This window comes from Nematostella vectensis, chromosome 4 (genome assembly GCF_932526225.1).
Source record: "Nematostella vectensis chromosome 4, jaNemVect1.1, whole genome shotgun sequence".
In the NCBI taxonomy this organism is placed as follows: Eukaryota; Metazoa; Cnidaria; class Anthozoa; order Actiniaria; family Edwardsiidae; genus Nematostella; species Nematostella vectensis.
Genome location: NC_064037.1, coordinates 17,908,516 through 17,925,570, shown reverse-complemented (window position 1 = coordinate 17,925,570; position 17,055 = coordinate 17,908,516). Strand labels below are relative to the sequence as shown.

The window sequence follows — 17,055 nt, the reverse complement described above, 5'->3', positions numbered from 1 at the left end:
CTGGACCTTTGTAGTCTTTACCTTCTGGAGTTGCTTCTCGGTACTCTTCATCGTGGCGATCTCTTGCGTCTTCGCCTCCAGGTCTCCTTCTAGCTGCGCTCTCTTCTGAGACTCCGCGTTCAGTTTGGCATTTAAGCTATCAGTCTGCAAGGAACAAAATATTGGTCTTTTTTTGGACCACTATCAAACATTCCCTTCCATTAATACGTGGCCTTTAACACAGTCATAACGACTCGAATGACAAGCGACGGATATCAACGTTAACTCTAAGCTCCATCCATTCTTTGTTCTCTCCTGTGACTGATGCCCCTGCCTACCCTCCTCAGGATTCAATGCTCCTGAATGAATGAGTCTAATGCCTACCCTCCCCCCCCCATGCAACCCCCTGCCTACCCTCCTCAGGATTCAATGCTCCTGAATGAGTGAGTCTAACGCTTCCCCTCCCCTTCCCCCCCTTCAACCCCCTTAAGGTACCCTACACGCCGTACCTTTTCCTGCAGTGACTTGATTTCCTCCTGCAATCTTTCCAGTTTCTGGTTGGCACTCTTGAAATCTGCGGCGATGACGGACCGTGCTCTCTCTGCCTCAGCAGCAGCCGCTTCAGCCTTTGCCCGTGCCTCACGCTCCTGTTCCAGCTTCTCCACTGAAGCAACAAGGGGGGGGGGGAGGGTAGGGCTGAGCTTAGTGCAACACAAGCAACAAGGGGGGAGAGGGTAGGGCTGAGCTTAGTGCAACACTAGCAACAAGGGGGGAGAGGGTAGGGCTGAGCTTAGTGCAACACTAGCAACAAGGGGGGAGGAGGTAGGGCTGAGCTTAGTGCGGATATCTGTATCTAAAAGTAATGAACTTTAACAAACTTTATATAAGTCTCTGTCAAAGATTAGTAATATGGATTTCGCTTTTAAGCACTTTAAGTGTCTTTCCGTTTCCGTTTTCTCCTATATACGAACAAAGACTTTTTTGATGGGTTAGGGTTATAGCTACTCATGTGTCTTGGTCCGTTCATTTGGTATAGCTACTCACGTGTCTTGGTCCGTTCATTTGGTATATCTACTCACGTGTCTTGGTCTGTTCATTTGGTATATCTACTCACGTGTCTTGGTCTGTTCATTTGGTATATCTACTCACGTGTCTTGGTCTGTTCATTTGGTATAGCTACTCACGTGTCTTGGTCTGTTCATTTGGTATATCTACTCACGTGTCTTGGTCTGTTCATTTGGTATATCTACTCACGTGTCTTGGTCCGTTCATTTGGTATAGCTACTCACGTGTCTTGGTCTGTTCATTTGGTATATCTACTCACGTGTCTTGGTCTGTTCATTTGGTATATCTACTCACGTGTTTTGGTCTGTTCATTTGGTATATCTACTCATGTGTCTTCGTCTGTTCATTTGGTATAGCTACTCACGTGTCTTGGTCTGTTCATTTGGTATAGCTACTCACTTTTCTTGGTCCGTTCATTTGGTATATCTACTCACGTGTCTTGGTCTGTTCATTTGGTATAGCTACTCACGTGTCTTGGTCTGTTCATTTGGTATAGCTACTCACGTGTCTTGGTCTGTTCATTTGGTATAGCTACTCACGTGTCTTTGTCTGTTCATTTGGTATAGCTACTCACGTGTCTTGGTCCGTTCGTTTGGTATATCTACTCACGTGTCTTGGTCTGTTCATTTGGTATAGCTACTCACGTGTCTTGGTCTGTTCATTTGGTATAGCTACTCACGTGTCTTGGTCTGTTCATTTGGTATAGCTACTCACGTGTCTTGGTCTGTTCATTTGGTATAGCTACTCACGTGTCTTGGTCTGTTCATTTGGTATAGCTACTCACGTGTCTTCGTCTGTTCATTTGGTATAGCTACTCACGTGTCTTGGTCTGTTCATTTGGTATAGCTACTCACGTGTCTTGGTCTGTTCATTTGGTATAGCTACTCACGTGTCTTCGTCTGTTCATTTGGTATAGCTACTCACGTGTCTTGGTCTGTTCATTTCGCTCCTGCACGTGCTGCTCTTCAAGAGATAGCGACAACCTCTTCTTCTCAGTCATGAATGATGACAGTTGCGACTGAAGAAGATAATAACGCTAGAGTTAGAGACTGTTGCGACTGAAGAAGATAATAACGCTAGAGTTAGCAACCACTGGCCATTTTGAAAGTGTAGATGTTGTAGTCGAAAATAAATGTTAGTCCAAAATAAAAATGGACAGGTCCAAAATGAAACCAAACCAGTCCAAAATGAAATTGGACTAGTCTAAAATAATATGGTTGAATATGTCAATGATTCTAAAAAGGGATTTTCCCTTTTTGGGGTCTCATTAAAAAATAGGGCTAGGTATTTTTCGGGGGTCAAAAAGTCTTATTCCATTTTGTTTCTACTCGCTCCTTTCCACTATCTCTCGTCCCTTTCCTCCTTTCTCTCATTCCTTTCCTTTTCACTCTCATTCCTTTTCTGCTTTTCCTTTTCTTCTATTCCTTACCTACCTGCCTGCCTACTGTTATAAATTCTATCTCACCTTTTTTTTCCACCACTAGGATCGAACTCTCGATCTCTAGCTTGCCAGTCCGTTACCTTAACCACTCTGCCATCCAGACATTGCGATGGAAGACACGGTTTAGAAACTAATTTTATAACTGTGGCGCCTCTTGGGAAATGAACAACAATACAAAACTCCACGCAAGCGCAGTCACCAAAGCGTGTTTAGTTAGCAATGGCTGCTAGCGTCTGTGTCGATGCAGACGATTTCTACTCGAAATTAGAAGATTTAAAGGAAAAAAGTAAGTCTAGCAAAAGCAACATAACATTATACATCTGTGACGAATTTTACGAGAAGGCCAAGCAATGGCTGAAATGTACGACGCCAGAAGAGGAGAAAGACATCGCACTGTCGGACAATGATAAGTTGAAAATCATTCGCAATAAGTGGAACGTTGACAAGGAAGGAAGAGTCATTGATGCCAAGGGAAAGTACGTTGTACATAAATCGACCATCCACGATGTCCTCTCGCAAGCTCACAAAGCAATCTGCCACCGAGGGAGGGATAAAACTGCCAAGTATCTTAGTGAAAATTATAGTAACCTACCTAAACAAATCATAACATTATTTACCTCCATATGCAAATTGCATCAAGAACAAGCCAGCCTCACCAACTATTGCAAGAAGCCGGTTACAAAACCTATTCAGGCAGATGGATTTTTGAGCCACCTGGAAATGGATTTAATTGATTTTCGTAAGATACCCTGCAATTGTGGACGGAGGCATTTATGGGCTCTTCATGTTGAAGATCATTTTTCCAAGTACTCATGGCTACTTCCATTGAAGAAGAAGGAAAGTCTTGAAGTCGCCCAAACCATCGAGCCCTTGTTTTGGCAGTTCGGGTTTCCATGCAAATTGCACACAGACAGGGGAGACAGTTTAAAGGGAGCGTTGATGACTTCTGCGCAAAGTTCAACATACCATAAGCCCGAGGCGCTCCAAGAAACCCTTCTGCTCAGGGACTTGTCAAGAGGGCAAACCGACTAGTAAAGGAGAATTTGTTGAGCCTCCTTAAAGAGAAGGGATTAGCATCAAATGATTGGTGCAAAATTCTGAATGAGGCGGCCTACAAAAAAAATATCACTCTTCATCGAGCAATTGGCAAATCGCACTACGAAGTTGTTTTTGGCATCTTCCCCCATAAAGAGAAGGCATTGACCCCAACGAGGGAAATAACCGGTATCCTAAGCACCGTTCAAAAAGAAGGAAACAACGATGTTAAAGCCGAATCCGTGAGTAATACAGAAGAAGAAGAGCTGGCCACTGTTGAGACAAGAGCCCAAAAACGAAAAAGAAAGAGCGACAGTCCCTGAAAGGGCAGCGACATCAAAAACAACTACCATGACAGTCAGCACCATAGAAAGTCATGATCAAAATGTGGAAGAAGATGAAAGTGGAATCATCATTGAGACAAGAGCACAAAAGCGAAAACGTGAAAATGACCAAGTGTTTGAAAACCAGGCAGGTTATAATCGGAAAATGAAGGAAACACGACCAAGAAAGCTAAACTTTCAAGAAAATGATTATGTTTCTGTAAAGATCAATGTAGTCGATAAAGGTCCGCTACATCCAAACTCCCTTCTTGCTAAGATAATAGAGAAAGCAAATGACAATGCAAGAATTGTCACTAAATTTGGTGTGATTGATTAATTAATTTCCCTGAATAGATTGAACAAAATTGCCAAGCCCAACATAGTCTTTGACTATTCCACAGAGGTCTCCCTTACGAGAGCGTCAAAGATGGCGCACCTTCAATGGCCAACATGACTGTAATGGCTGTATGAATGAGTAGAATGACAGTACCGCTTATTATTAGATTCCTGTATTCACAACGATTAAAGCTGCTGTCATCAAATTTTGTTTGTTTTCGTCGCCTTTGTTAGTCGCTAGTTCTATTTTTTTTACTTAAAATAACCCTAACCCCACTACTTAAACTAACACTAATCCTACTATTTAAACTAACCCTTACCCCACTACTTAAACTAACCCTGACCCTACTACTTAAACTAACCCTAACCCTACTACTTAAACTAACCCTAACCCCACTACTTAAACTAACCCTAACCCCACTACTTAAACTAACCCTAACCCCACTACTTAAACTAACCCTAACCCTACTACTTAAACTAACCCTAACCCCACTACTTAAACTAACCCTGACCCTACTACTTAAACTAACCCTAACCCCACTACTTAAACTAACCCTAACCCTACTACTTAAACTAACCCTAGCCCCACTACTTAAACTAACCCTAACCCCACTACTTAAACTAGCCCTAACCCCACTACTTAAACTAGTTAAAAACGAATATGGACTGGTTTGGTTTCATTTTTGACTAGTCCATTTTCATTTTGGACTGACATTCATTATTGACTGCAACATAGACTCCAGCTAAAAGCAAGGTTCAAGTTTTCGGACAGCGTAAGAAGAACTATGCGTTGTTTTAATCGCGAAATTAAGGTGACGCGAAAATTAAGTGTTGCGGCAATTAGGTGGGCAAAAAGTAAATGAGTAGACATAAGACATTGGATGAAATCGTTAAATAAGGTTAATGGACACCTTGTTTGTTTTTTGTTGGTTTGACGTATCTCGTAATTCGTATTCAGCTTTGATGAACATTTTAATCCCAAGTGTTAAACGTGATCTGTTTTCATGAAAATAGTGGAATGGTGACATAAAAGTGTCGCGAAATATGGTCCAACCAAAAAGCGAAAAAAGAAAGTAATAACAGGGCATTAATGCAATCCTAGTCAGAAACTACGTCATAGATTCCATTATTTTTTCCTCTTGCCTTTCGGATGCTAGAAACTGCATTTTTCATGTATTTTGCGGAAATTCTACTAAAATGTGAAATCAGTATGAAAGTTGCAAAATGGCATTCCTCTGATAATAAGCAGTCGAGGAATCCTAGGGTTGGACGGGTGGAGCTTATTAGCCGAACTACTAATCTCAATAAAGAAATACATCGTACGCCTCACGACTTCTATTACTAGCAAGGAATGAAATAACTACGTATGGATAATGCACTGCAAGTCAATACTCTCATGTCTCGCATGACCCACGTACCGACACCTTTCCCGCTCCATGCCTGTCTGACACCAAAGGGCTCCACATCTACACACAAGTCAATACTCTCATGTCTCGCACGACCCACGTACCGACACCTTTCCCGCTCCATGCCTGTCTGACACCAAAGCGCTCCACATCTACACACAAGTCAATACTCTCATGTCTCGCACGACCCACGTACCGACACCTTTCCCGCTCCATGCCTGTCTGACACCAAGGGGCTCCACATCTACACACTCTCTCAGAGGAGTAACGATATTCACGATAAGCGGGCTGCATCGACCAAATACCACTTTTCATTTCTTATTGAAATCCGTAGATCCGATATGCGGAACATTGAATATTCAAACCATTTTTCAAAATACACCTTTCCCTGTATTATTTGATACTTTATAAATTTAATTAAGCTGTTTTAGTTGTAAGGTGGATCGAAATTCATCGCGATTCAAGCGAATTTACAGTATCTCACTATTAGATTAACATCCGTTTGCACATGAAACAACGCGTCGCGCGAGTCGGATCAACGAGTAGAATCGAAAGTATAATTAAACAAGTCAAGCTGAAATTCCGAGACGTATCAATCATTCTCCTGCGTTAAAAGAAAATACAGCAGAAACCTGTATAACAACAGGTGATGCCTTACGTTGACCTTCACTCCACCAACCTTTTTCATTGTTTACATTTGAAACAAAAGGGTATAGTAGATTTTCAAAAAAAATACAAAATAACAAACCACGATATAAGTCTTGATACACGATCCTTTGTGTTTGTGAGGGGAAAACTCGAAAAGAAACCCTTGGATCAATGGCAAGAACTCCAACTCACGTCGGAACAGGGAGTCAACCCCAACTCATGTCGGAACAGGGAGTCAAACCCAACTCATGTCGGGACAGGGAGTCAAACCCAACTCACGTCAGAACAGGGAGTCAACCCCAACTCACGTCAGAACAGGGAGTCAACCCCAACTCACGTCAGAACAGGGAGTCAACCCCAACTCACGTCAGAACAGGGAGTCAACCCCTACTCACGTCGGAACAGGGAGTCAAACCCAACTCACGTCGGAACCGGGAGTCAAACCCAACTCACGTCAGAACAGGGAGTCAAACCCAACTCACGTCAGAACAGGGAGTCAAACCCAACTCACGTCAGAACAGGGAGTCAACCCCAACTCACGTCAGAACCGGGAGTCAAACCCAACTCACGTCAGAACAGAGAGTCAAACCCAACTCACGTCAGAACAGGGAGTCAAACCCAACTCACGTCAGAACAGGGAGTCAAACCCAACTCACGTCAGAACAGGGAGTCAAACCCAACTCACGTCGGAACAGGGAGTCAAACCCAACTCACGTCGGAACCGGGAGTCAACCCCAACTCACGTCGGAACAGGGAGTCAACCCCAACTCACGTCAGAACCGGGAGTCAAACCCAACTCACGTCAGAACAGAGAGTCAAACCCAACTCACGTCAGAACAGGGAGTCAAACCCAACTCACGTCAGAACAGGGAGTCAAACCCAACTCACGTCAGAACAGGGAGTCAAACCCAACTCACGTCGGAACAGGGAGTCAAACCCAACTCACGTCGGAACCGGGAGTCAACCCCAACTCACGTCGGAACAGGGAGTCAACCCCAACTCACGTCAGAACCGGGAGTCAAACCCAACTCACGTCAGAACAGAGAGTCAAACCCAACTCACGTCAGAACAGGGAGTCAAACCCAACTCACGTCAGAACAGGGAGTCAACCCCAACTCACGTCAGAACCGGGAGTCAAACCCAACTCACGTCAGAACAGAGAGTCAAACCCAACTCACGTCAGAACAGGGAGTCAAACCCAACTCACGTCAGAACAGGGAGTCAACCCCAACTCACGTCGGAACAGGGAGTCAAACCCAACTCACGTCGGAACCGGGAGTCAACCCCAACTCACGTCGGAACAGGGAGTCAACCCCAACTCACGTCGGAACCGGGAGTCAAACCCAACTCACGTCGGAACAGGGAGTCAACCCCAACTCACGTCAGAACAGGGAGTCAACCCCAACTCACGTCGGAACAGGGAGTCGAACCCAACTGACGTCGGAACCGGGAGTCAAACCCAACTCACGTCGGAACAGGGAGTCAACCCCAACTAACGTCGGAACAGGGAGTCAACCCCAACTCACGTCGGAACCGGGAGTCAAACCCAACTAACGTCGGAACAGGGAGTCAACCCAAACTAACGTCGGAACCGGGAGTCAAACCCAACTCACGTCGGAACCGGGAGTCAAACCCAACTCACGTTGGAACAGGGAGTCAACCCCAACTAACGTCGGAACAGGGAGTCAACCCCAACTCACGTCGGAACCGGGAGTCAAACCCAACTAACGTCGGAACAGGGAGTCAACCCAAACTAACGTCGGAACCGGGAGTCAAACCCAACTCACGTCGGAACAGGGAGTCAAACCCAACTCACGTCGGAACAGGGAGTCAACCCCAACTCACGTCGGAACAGGGAGTCAACCCCAACTCACGTCGGAACAGGGAGTCAAACCCAACTCACGTCGGAACCGGGAGTCAAACCCAACTAACGTCGGAACAGGGAGTCAACCCAAACTAACGTCGGAACCGGGAGTCAAACCCAACTCACGTCGGAACAGGGAGTCAAACCCAACTCACGTCGGAACAGGGAGTCAAACCAACTAACGTCGGAACAGGGAGTCAAACCCAACTAACGTCGAAACAGGGAGTCAAACCCAACTCACGTCAGAACAGGGAGTCAAGCCCAACTCACGTCAGAACAGGGAGTCAACCCCAACTTACGTCGAAACAGGGAGTCAATTTCAACTCACGTCAGAAGAGGGAGTCAACACCAACTCACGTCGGAACAGGGAGTCAATTTCAACTCACATCGAAACCGGGAAGTCAATCCCAACTTACGTCGAAACAGGGAGTCAACCCCAACTCACGTCGGAACAGAGAGTCAACCCCAGCTCACGTCCGAACAGTGAGTCAACCCCAACTTACGTCGGAGAACAGGGAGTCAACCCCAACTCACGTCAGAACAGGGAGTCAACCCCAACTTACGTCGGAGAACAGGGAGTCAAACCCAACTCACGTCAGAACAGGGAGTCAGGAAGTCAACCCCAACTCATGTCAGAACAGGGAGTCAGGGAGTCAACCCCAACTCATGTAAGAACAGGGAGTCAGGGAGACAACCCCAACTCATGTCAGAACAGGGAGTCAGGGAGTCAACCCCAACTCACGTCGGAACAGGGAGTCAACCCCAACTCATGTCAAAACAGGGAGTCAACCCCAACTCATGTCAGAACAGGGAGTCAGGGAGTCAACCCCAACTCATGTCAGAACAGGGAGTCAGGGAGTCAACCCCAACTCACGTCAGAACAGGGAGTCAACCCCAACTCACGTCAGAACAGGGAGTCAACCCCAACTTACGTCAGAACAGGGAGTCAACCCCATCTCACGTCAGAACAGGGAGTCAACCCCAACTCATGTCAGAACAGGGAGTCAACCCCAACTCACGTCAGAACAGGGAGTCAACCCCAACTCATGTCAGAACAGGGAGTCAACCCCAACTCATGTCAGAACAGGGAGTCAAGGAGTCAACCCAAACTCACGTCAGAACAGGGAGTCAGGGAGTCAACCCCGGAACCCGGTGGTGAGGCACAGGCACTACAGACCACCTAATGAAAATTGTTTCGTTTAACACTATTGTAAAACATTATGTATATTTGTTATCATTATATTATCATTATGCATATTTGCAATAATTTACTAATTCTCCGAGAGCCACATGTAAATTATCTGTATTGATGTTAGGTGTCACTCTTATTAAAAATGTCTTACCTAACTAACTACCAACTGCTCCCCACAGCGAAACACACAGAGACTGACTGACTGAGACTGCTTGCGTGACTGAGACTGTTGCGTGACAGCTTACCTTGTATTCGAGTGTGACTTTCTCAAACTTGTGTTGTAACGACTTGAGCTCGAACTCTGTATTTGCTTTCGCCTGGAGAGGAGAGAATACGAAATGGTTGATCAAGATCACCCACGAGCCCCCGCACCCTCACGACGAATATTAACTATATATTTATCATTCAAAACAATAAATGTTAAATAAAAAAGTCATAATGTAACAGACAAATAATCTGACTTGACATTTTAATGCTGAGAGTACCAAATGAGCAGACTATTTGTCAACCTTATTAGGCGCACAGTGATTGAGAGTTGTTTACAGGTGGCTGTGTTTACACGTTAATAACACCTCCTTGTATGTCGGATGATAACATTAGCATTGCACCTTCTCGAGGTTGATAAGATCTTGCTGGAGTTTCTGCTGTAGTCGCGCGTCGGACGCTGAGCGGGCCTTTAACTGATCGAGCTCGTCTCGTAGCGTACGATTTTGATCTGGAAGGAATAAAGGTATTCAGGCACAGAATACGGGATGGGACAAGGATAAAGGTATTCAGGCACACCATATGGGATGGGACAAGGATAAAGGTATTCAGGCACACCATACGGGATGGGACAAGGATAAAGGTATTCAGGCACACCACACGGGATGGGACATGGATAAAGGTATTCAGGCACACCACACGGGATGGGACAAGGATAAAGGTATTCAGGCACACCACACGGGATGGGACATGGATAAAGGTATTCAGGCACACCATACCGGATGGGACAAGGATAAAGGTATTCAGGCACACCACATGGGATGGGACAAGGATAAAGGTATTCAGGCACACCACACGGGATGGGACAAGGATAAAGGTATTCAGGCACATCATACGGGATGGAACAAGGATAAAGGTATTCAGGCACATCATACGGGATGGGACGAGGATAAAGGTATTCAGGCACATCATACGGGATGGGACAAGGATAAAGGTATTCAGGCACACCATACGGGATGGGACAAGGATAAAGGTATTCAGGCACACCATACGGGATGGGACAAGGATAAAGGTATTCAGGCACACCACACGGGGATGGGACAAGGATAAAGGTATTCAGGCACACCACATGGGATGGGACAAGGATGAAGGTATTCAGGTACACCACACGGGATGGGACAAGGATAAAGGTATTCAGGCACACCACACGGGATGGGACAAGGATAAAGGTATTCAGGCACATCATACGGGATGGGACGAGGATAAAGGTATTCAGGCACATCATACGGGATGGGACAAGGATAAAGGTATTCAGGCACACCATACGGGATGGGACAAGGATAAAGGTATTCAGGCACACCATACGGGATGGGACAAGGATAAAGGTATTCAGGCACACCATACGGGACAGGACAAGGATAAAGGTATTCAGGCACACCACACGGGATGGGACAAGGATAAAGGTATTCAGGCACACCACACGGGATGGGACAAGGATAAAGGTATTCAGGCACACCATACAGGATGGGACAAGGATAAAGGTATTCAGGCACACCATACCGGATGGGACAAGGATAAAGGTATTCAGGCACATCATACGGGATGGGACAAGGATAAAGGTATTCAGGCACACCATACAGGATGGGACAAGGATAAAGGTATTCAGGCACACCATACCGGAATGGACAAGGATAAAGGTATTCAGGCACATCATACGGGATGGGACAAGGATAAAGGTGTTCAGGCACACCATACGGGATGGGACAAGGATAAAGGTGTTCAGGCACACCATACGGGATGGGACAAGGATAAAGGTATTCAGGCACACCATACGGGATAGGACAAGGATAAAGGTATTCAGGCACACCACACGGGATGGGACAAGGATGAAGGTATTCAGGTACACCACACGGGATGGGACAAGGATAAAGGTATTCAGGCACACCACACGGGATGGGACAAGGATAAAGGTATTCAGGCACACCATACGGGATGGGACAAGGATAAAGGTATTCAGGCACACCATACCGGATGGGACAAGGATAAAGGTATTCAGGCACACCATACGGGATGGGACAAGGATAAAGGTATTCAGGCACATCATACGGGATGGGACAAGGATAAAGGTGTTCAGGCACACCACACGGGATGGGACAAGGATAAAGGTATTCAGGCACACCACACGGGATGGGATAAGGATAAAGGTGTTCAGGCACACCACACGGGATGGGACAAGGATAAAGGTATTCAGGCACATCATACGGGATGGGATAAGGATAAAGGTATTCAGGCACACCATACGGGATGGGACAAGGATAAAGGTATTCAGGCACATCATACGGGATGGGACAAGAATGAAGGTATTCAGGCACATCATACGGGATGGGACAAGGATAAAGGTATTCAGTCACACCATACGGGATGGGACAAGGATAAAGGTATTCAGGCACATCATACGGGATGGGACAAGGATAAAGGTATTCAGGCACACCATACGGGATAGGACAAGGATAAAGGTATTCAGGCACACCACACGGGATGGGACATGGATAAAGGTATTCAGGCACACCACACGGGATGGGACAAGGATAAAGGTATTCAGGCAAATCATACGGGATGGGATATCTTTTGCCGAACAACTAAAGGTCAAAAGTGGAACTTGTGTAACTTCAGAGGATCTTCAGATCTACAATGTGCGCATAGACTTGGTGTATATACTGTGCGCCTGTATTTTTTAACAACGCTTGATTTTAAGTCAATGGTTTCGTTGAAGACCATTATTGTCGCTATTATTAATATTATCATGGAATTCGAACAGAAAACGTGCTAAAAAAATTAAATATCATAGAACCTTCTAGCCCTTACTTAGAATTGGTCTTGGTGCTGTTATATCTTTGAAATAACTCACATTCGAAGTCGGCCTTTGCGCTGTTAGCTTGACTCCGCATGTTCACCTCCGCCTCCAAGTTGGCTTGCACCTTGATCAAGTCTCTCTCTAGGGACAGCTAGGACAACAGGGAAATATCAACACAAGAAAAGAGATACACATGTCCAGAAAAGCAAAAATACGGCTGATCATCTAACACGACACAAACCTTGTGGTCGCCCTGAGAGTGACGGTAATACGGCTGATTATCTAACACAACACAAACCTTGTGGTCGCCCCGAGAGTGACGATAATATGGGTGATTATCCTACACAACACAAACCTTGTGGTCGCCCCGAGAGTGACGGTAATATGGGTGATTATCCAACACAACACAAACCTTGTGGTCGCCCCGAGAATGACGGTAATATGGGTGATTATCTAACACAACACAAACCTTGTGGTCGCCCCGAGAGTGACGGTAATATGGGTGATTATCTAACACAACACAAACCTTGTGGTCGCCCCGAGAGTGACGATAATATGGGTGATTATCTAACACGACACGAACCTTGTGGTCGCTCCGAGAGTGACGATAATATGGTTGATCATCTAACACAACACGAACCTTTTGGTCGCCGATGATGCGGTTCTTATCCTGCAAGTCACCGTAGGATCTTTCCAGCACCATGTAGGACTAAAGAAAAAATAGAACACCTCATTCACAAATACGATAAGAATCGTAGTACAGACAGAGCCGAGAATGTTTGGCTAAACAATGCAAGAGCAAAAACGAGCGAGTAAACTGCCATGGCTTTACTACAGTAATGGTGTCCCGCAACTTATCGTGCAATAAAGCACAAATCAACAGAGCGCTTAAGACTGTCGTTAACTAACAGTAAGTGCTATCTCTTGGGGGTAAGAATTGCTTTTGACCACACCCAAAGTGCTATTGCTTAGGGCTGATTTGATTTAGCCGAAGATCACCCCGTCTGTTTTAAGTGAGCCCTCCAGTGTGCAAGCAACAAACCCTTCAAGCAGATTCAGTGTTACCTTTTGTAAGTCTCCATGCGCCTTCTTGACCTTGGCATGACCTTCAGACTCCACCTTGAGCTGCGAGTGAAGCTCAGCGACTTGTTTCTCGAGTTGCGTGATGCGTGACTGTACCGTTTGTGACGACTGAGAAATCTTGTCCCGTGCGTTCAGCTCTGCGTCAAGCCGCGTTTGCAGCTCAACCACCTTGCCTTCCAACTGCAAACAGACTAGAGATTCAGTATCACAGATAACACAAGATAATAAACCACCTTGCCTTCCAACTGCAAACAGACTAGAGATTCAGTATCACAGATAACACAAGATAATAAACCACCTTGCCTTCCAACTGCAAACAGACTAGAGATTCAGTATCACAGATAACACAAGATAATAAACCACCTTGCCTTCCAACTGCAAACAGACTAGAGATTCAGTATCACAGATAACACAAGATAATAAACCACCTTGCCTTCCAACTGCAAACAGACTAGAGATTCAGTATCACAGATAACACAAGATAATAAACCACCTTGCCTTCCAACAACAAACAGACTAGAGATTCAGTATCACAGATAACACAAGATAATAAACCACCTTGCCTTCCAACTGCAAACAGACTAGAGATTCAGTATCACAGATAACACAAGATAATAAACCACCTTGCCTTCCAACAACAAACAGACTAGAGATTCAGTATCACAGACAACACAAGATAATTAACCAAACTCCTTCACTGAGATATCAAACCAATTGGGATTCAATTAAAGCCATTACGGTGAGAGACTTTACCTATATCAGCCATTACATTTAGTGTGCTAGGGAGGGGTGAGTTCAGAATAACAATCTAGAGAAAACTTCTTTTACCTCGACATGCAGAAAACAGGGTTTACTCACCTTTCTTTTGGACTCTGATTCAAACTCACACTTTCTTTGGACCTGCAAAGAAAAAATCGCTTGAGCAATCCTCACATTTTAAGTTTTATCATTTATTGCTTTGTCTCAGCATAGTGCCTCAAGTTAAGACCATACTTTAAAGGCAGACTTAAAGCCAGATTTGCGGCCAAAGGTATTCTTCTTAGAAAAAAAACATTGCACCTTTAATATTTGTTTAAAGTCTGCATTACTGAGCCATGCGATGACTCACATCTTCAATTGAGGGACTATACGTATCACTAATATCTAAGAGATCTCACCCTTTTCAGGTGAGTATCAATGAGACCTCATCTTTTTCAGGTACGTATTACTGAGATCTCATCCTTTTTCGGGTGCATATCAATGAGATCCCACCTCTTTCAGGTGAGTATCACCTTTCAGGTATGTATCACTGCTATCTACTGTAAGAGATCTCACCTCTTTCAGGTCGTGCTTGATGACGGCTGCATTCCTCTCAAGCTCCCTATTAGTGGACTCAGCAACACGCCGAGCTTCAGCCTGTATATCAAAATATGTTACATTCCCCCTGGCAGAATTAGGTTAAGAAATCAATTCGACAGTACCAGTATTATAAGAGATACCAGACATGGGGTGTAGTGCAACAGTACCAGTATTAAACATAGGTAAACATAAGAGATACCAGACATTAAGTGTAGTACAACAGTACCAGTATTAAACATGGGTCAACATAAGAGATACCAGACATGGAGTGAAGTACGACAGTACCAGTATTAAACATAGGAAAACATTAGAGATACCAGACATGAAGTGTAGTACAACAGTACCAGTATTAAACATGGGTCAACATAAGAGATACCAGACATGGAGTGAAGTACGACAGTACCAGTATTAAACATAGGTAAACATAAGAGATACCAGACATGGAGTGTAGTACTACAGTACCAGTATTAAACATAGGTAAACATAAGAGATACCAGACATGGAGGGTAGTACGACAGTACCAGTATTAAACATAAGTCAACATAAGAGATACCAGACATGGGGTGTAGTACGACAGTACCAGTATTAAAAAACATAAGAGATATCAGACATGAAGTGTAGTACAACAGTACCAGTATTTAACATAAGTTAACAAAGAGATACCAGACATGGAGGGTAGTACGACAGTACCAGTATTAAACATAGGTCAACATAAGAGATACCAGACATGGAGGGTAGTACGACAGTACCAGTATTAAACATAGGTCAACATAAGAGATACCAGACATGGAGTGTAGTACGACAGTACCAGTATTAAACATAGGTCAACATAAGAGATACCAGACATGGAGTGTAGTACAACAGTACCAGTATTAAACATAGGTAAACATAAGAGATACCAGACATGGAGTGTAGTACGACAGTACCAGTATTAAACATAGGTAAACATAAGAGATACCAGACATGGGGTGTAGTACGACAGTACCAGTATTAAAAAACATAAGAGATATCAGACATGAAGTGTAGTACAACAGTACCAGTATTTAACATAAGTTAACAAAGAGATACCAGACATGGAGGGTAGTACGACAGTACCAGTATTAAACATAGGTCAACATAAGAGATACCAGACATGGAGGGTAGTACGACAGTACCAGTATTAAACATAGGTAAACATTAGAGATACCAGACATGAAGTGTAGTACAACAGTACCAGTATTAAAGATAGGTAAACATAAGAGATACCAGACATGGGGTGTAGTACGACAGTACCAGTATTAAACATAGGTAAACATAAGAGATATCAGACATGAAGTGTAGTACAACAGTACCAGTATTTAACATAGGTCAACATAAAAGATACCAGACATGGAGTGTAGTACACCAGTACCAGTATTAAACATAAGTTAACAAAGAGATACCAGACATGGAGGGTAGTACGACAGTACCAGTATTAAACATAGGTCAACATAAGAGATACCAGACATGGAGTGTAGTACAACAGTACCAGTATTAAACATCGGTCAACATAAGAGATACCAGACATGGAGTGTAGTACAACAGTACCAGTATTAAACATAAGTCAACATAAGAGATACCAGACATGGAGTGAAGTACGACAGTACCAGTATTAAACCTAGGTAAACATAAGAGATACCAGACATGGAGAGTAGTACAACAGTACCAGTATTAAACATAGGTCAACATAAGAGATACCAGACATGGAGTGAAGTACGACAGTACCAGTATTAAACCTAGGTAAACATAAGAGATACCAGACATGGAGAGTAGTACAACAGTACCAGTATTAAACATAGGTCAACATAAGAGATACCAGACATGGAGAGTAGTACAACAGTACCAGTATTAAACATAGGTCAACATAAGAGATACCAGACATGGAGTGTAGTACAACAGTACCAGTATTAAACATAGGTAAACATAAGAGATACCAGACATGGAGTGTAGTACACCAGTACCAGTATTAAACATAGGTCAACATAAGAGATACCAGACATGGAGTGTAGTACAACAGTACCAGTATTAAACATAGGTCAACATAAGAGATACCAGACATGGAGGGTAGTACGACAGTACCAGTATTAAACATAGGTCAACATAAGAGATACCAGACATGGAGAGTAGTACGACAGTACCAGTATTAAACATAGGTAAACATAAGAGATACCAGACATGGAGTGTAGTACAACAGTACCAGTATTAAACATAGGTCAACATAAGAGATACCAGACATGGAGTGTAGTACGACAGTACCAGTATTAAACAT

At 44.2% G+C, this 17,055-nt stretch overlaps 1 protein-coding gene across 4 annotated transcripts in view; it reads right to left on the bottom strand.

Annotated features, from left to right (window-relative positions):
- LOC5503002 (rho-associated protein kinase 2) overlaps positions 1–17,055 on the bottom strand; it is a 63,246-nt gene that overhangs the window by 20,101 nt on the left and 26,090 nt on the right. For 3 of the 4 annotated variants that reach the window (XM_048725864.1, XM_048725867.1, XM_048725866.1), the window contains exons 20-29: positions 14,745–14,825; positions 14,289–14,330; positions 13,413–13,610; positions 12,988–13,056; positions 12,402–12,498; positions 9,898–10,004; positions 9,535–9,606; positions 1,969–2,062; positions 489–643; positions 22–144 (exon numbers count right to left, since the gene is read on the bottom strand). In XM_048725864.1, coding sequence (XP_048581821.1) covers positions 22–144; positions 489–643; positions 1,969–2,062; positions 9,535–9,606; positions 9,898–10,004; positions 12,402–12,498; positions 12,988–13,056; positions 13,413–13,610; positions 14,289–14,330; positions 14,745–14,825 — 1,038 coding nt within the window. Of the gene's footprint in view, positions 1–21; positions 145–488; positions 644–1,058; positions 1,077–1,968; positions 2,063–9,534; positions 9,607–9,897; positions 10,005–12,401; positions 12,499–12,987; positions 13,057–13,412; positions 13,611–14,288; positions 14,331–14,744; positions 14,826–17,055 lie in introns of all 4 variants that reach the window. The other variant, XM_048725865.1, reaches the window with a different exon arrangement.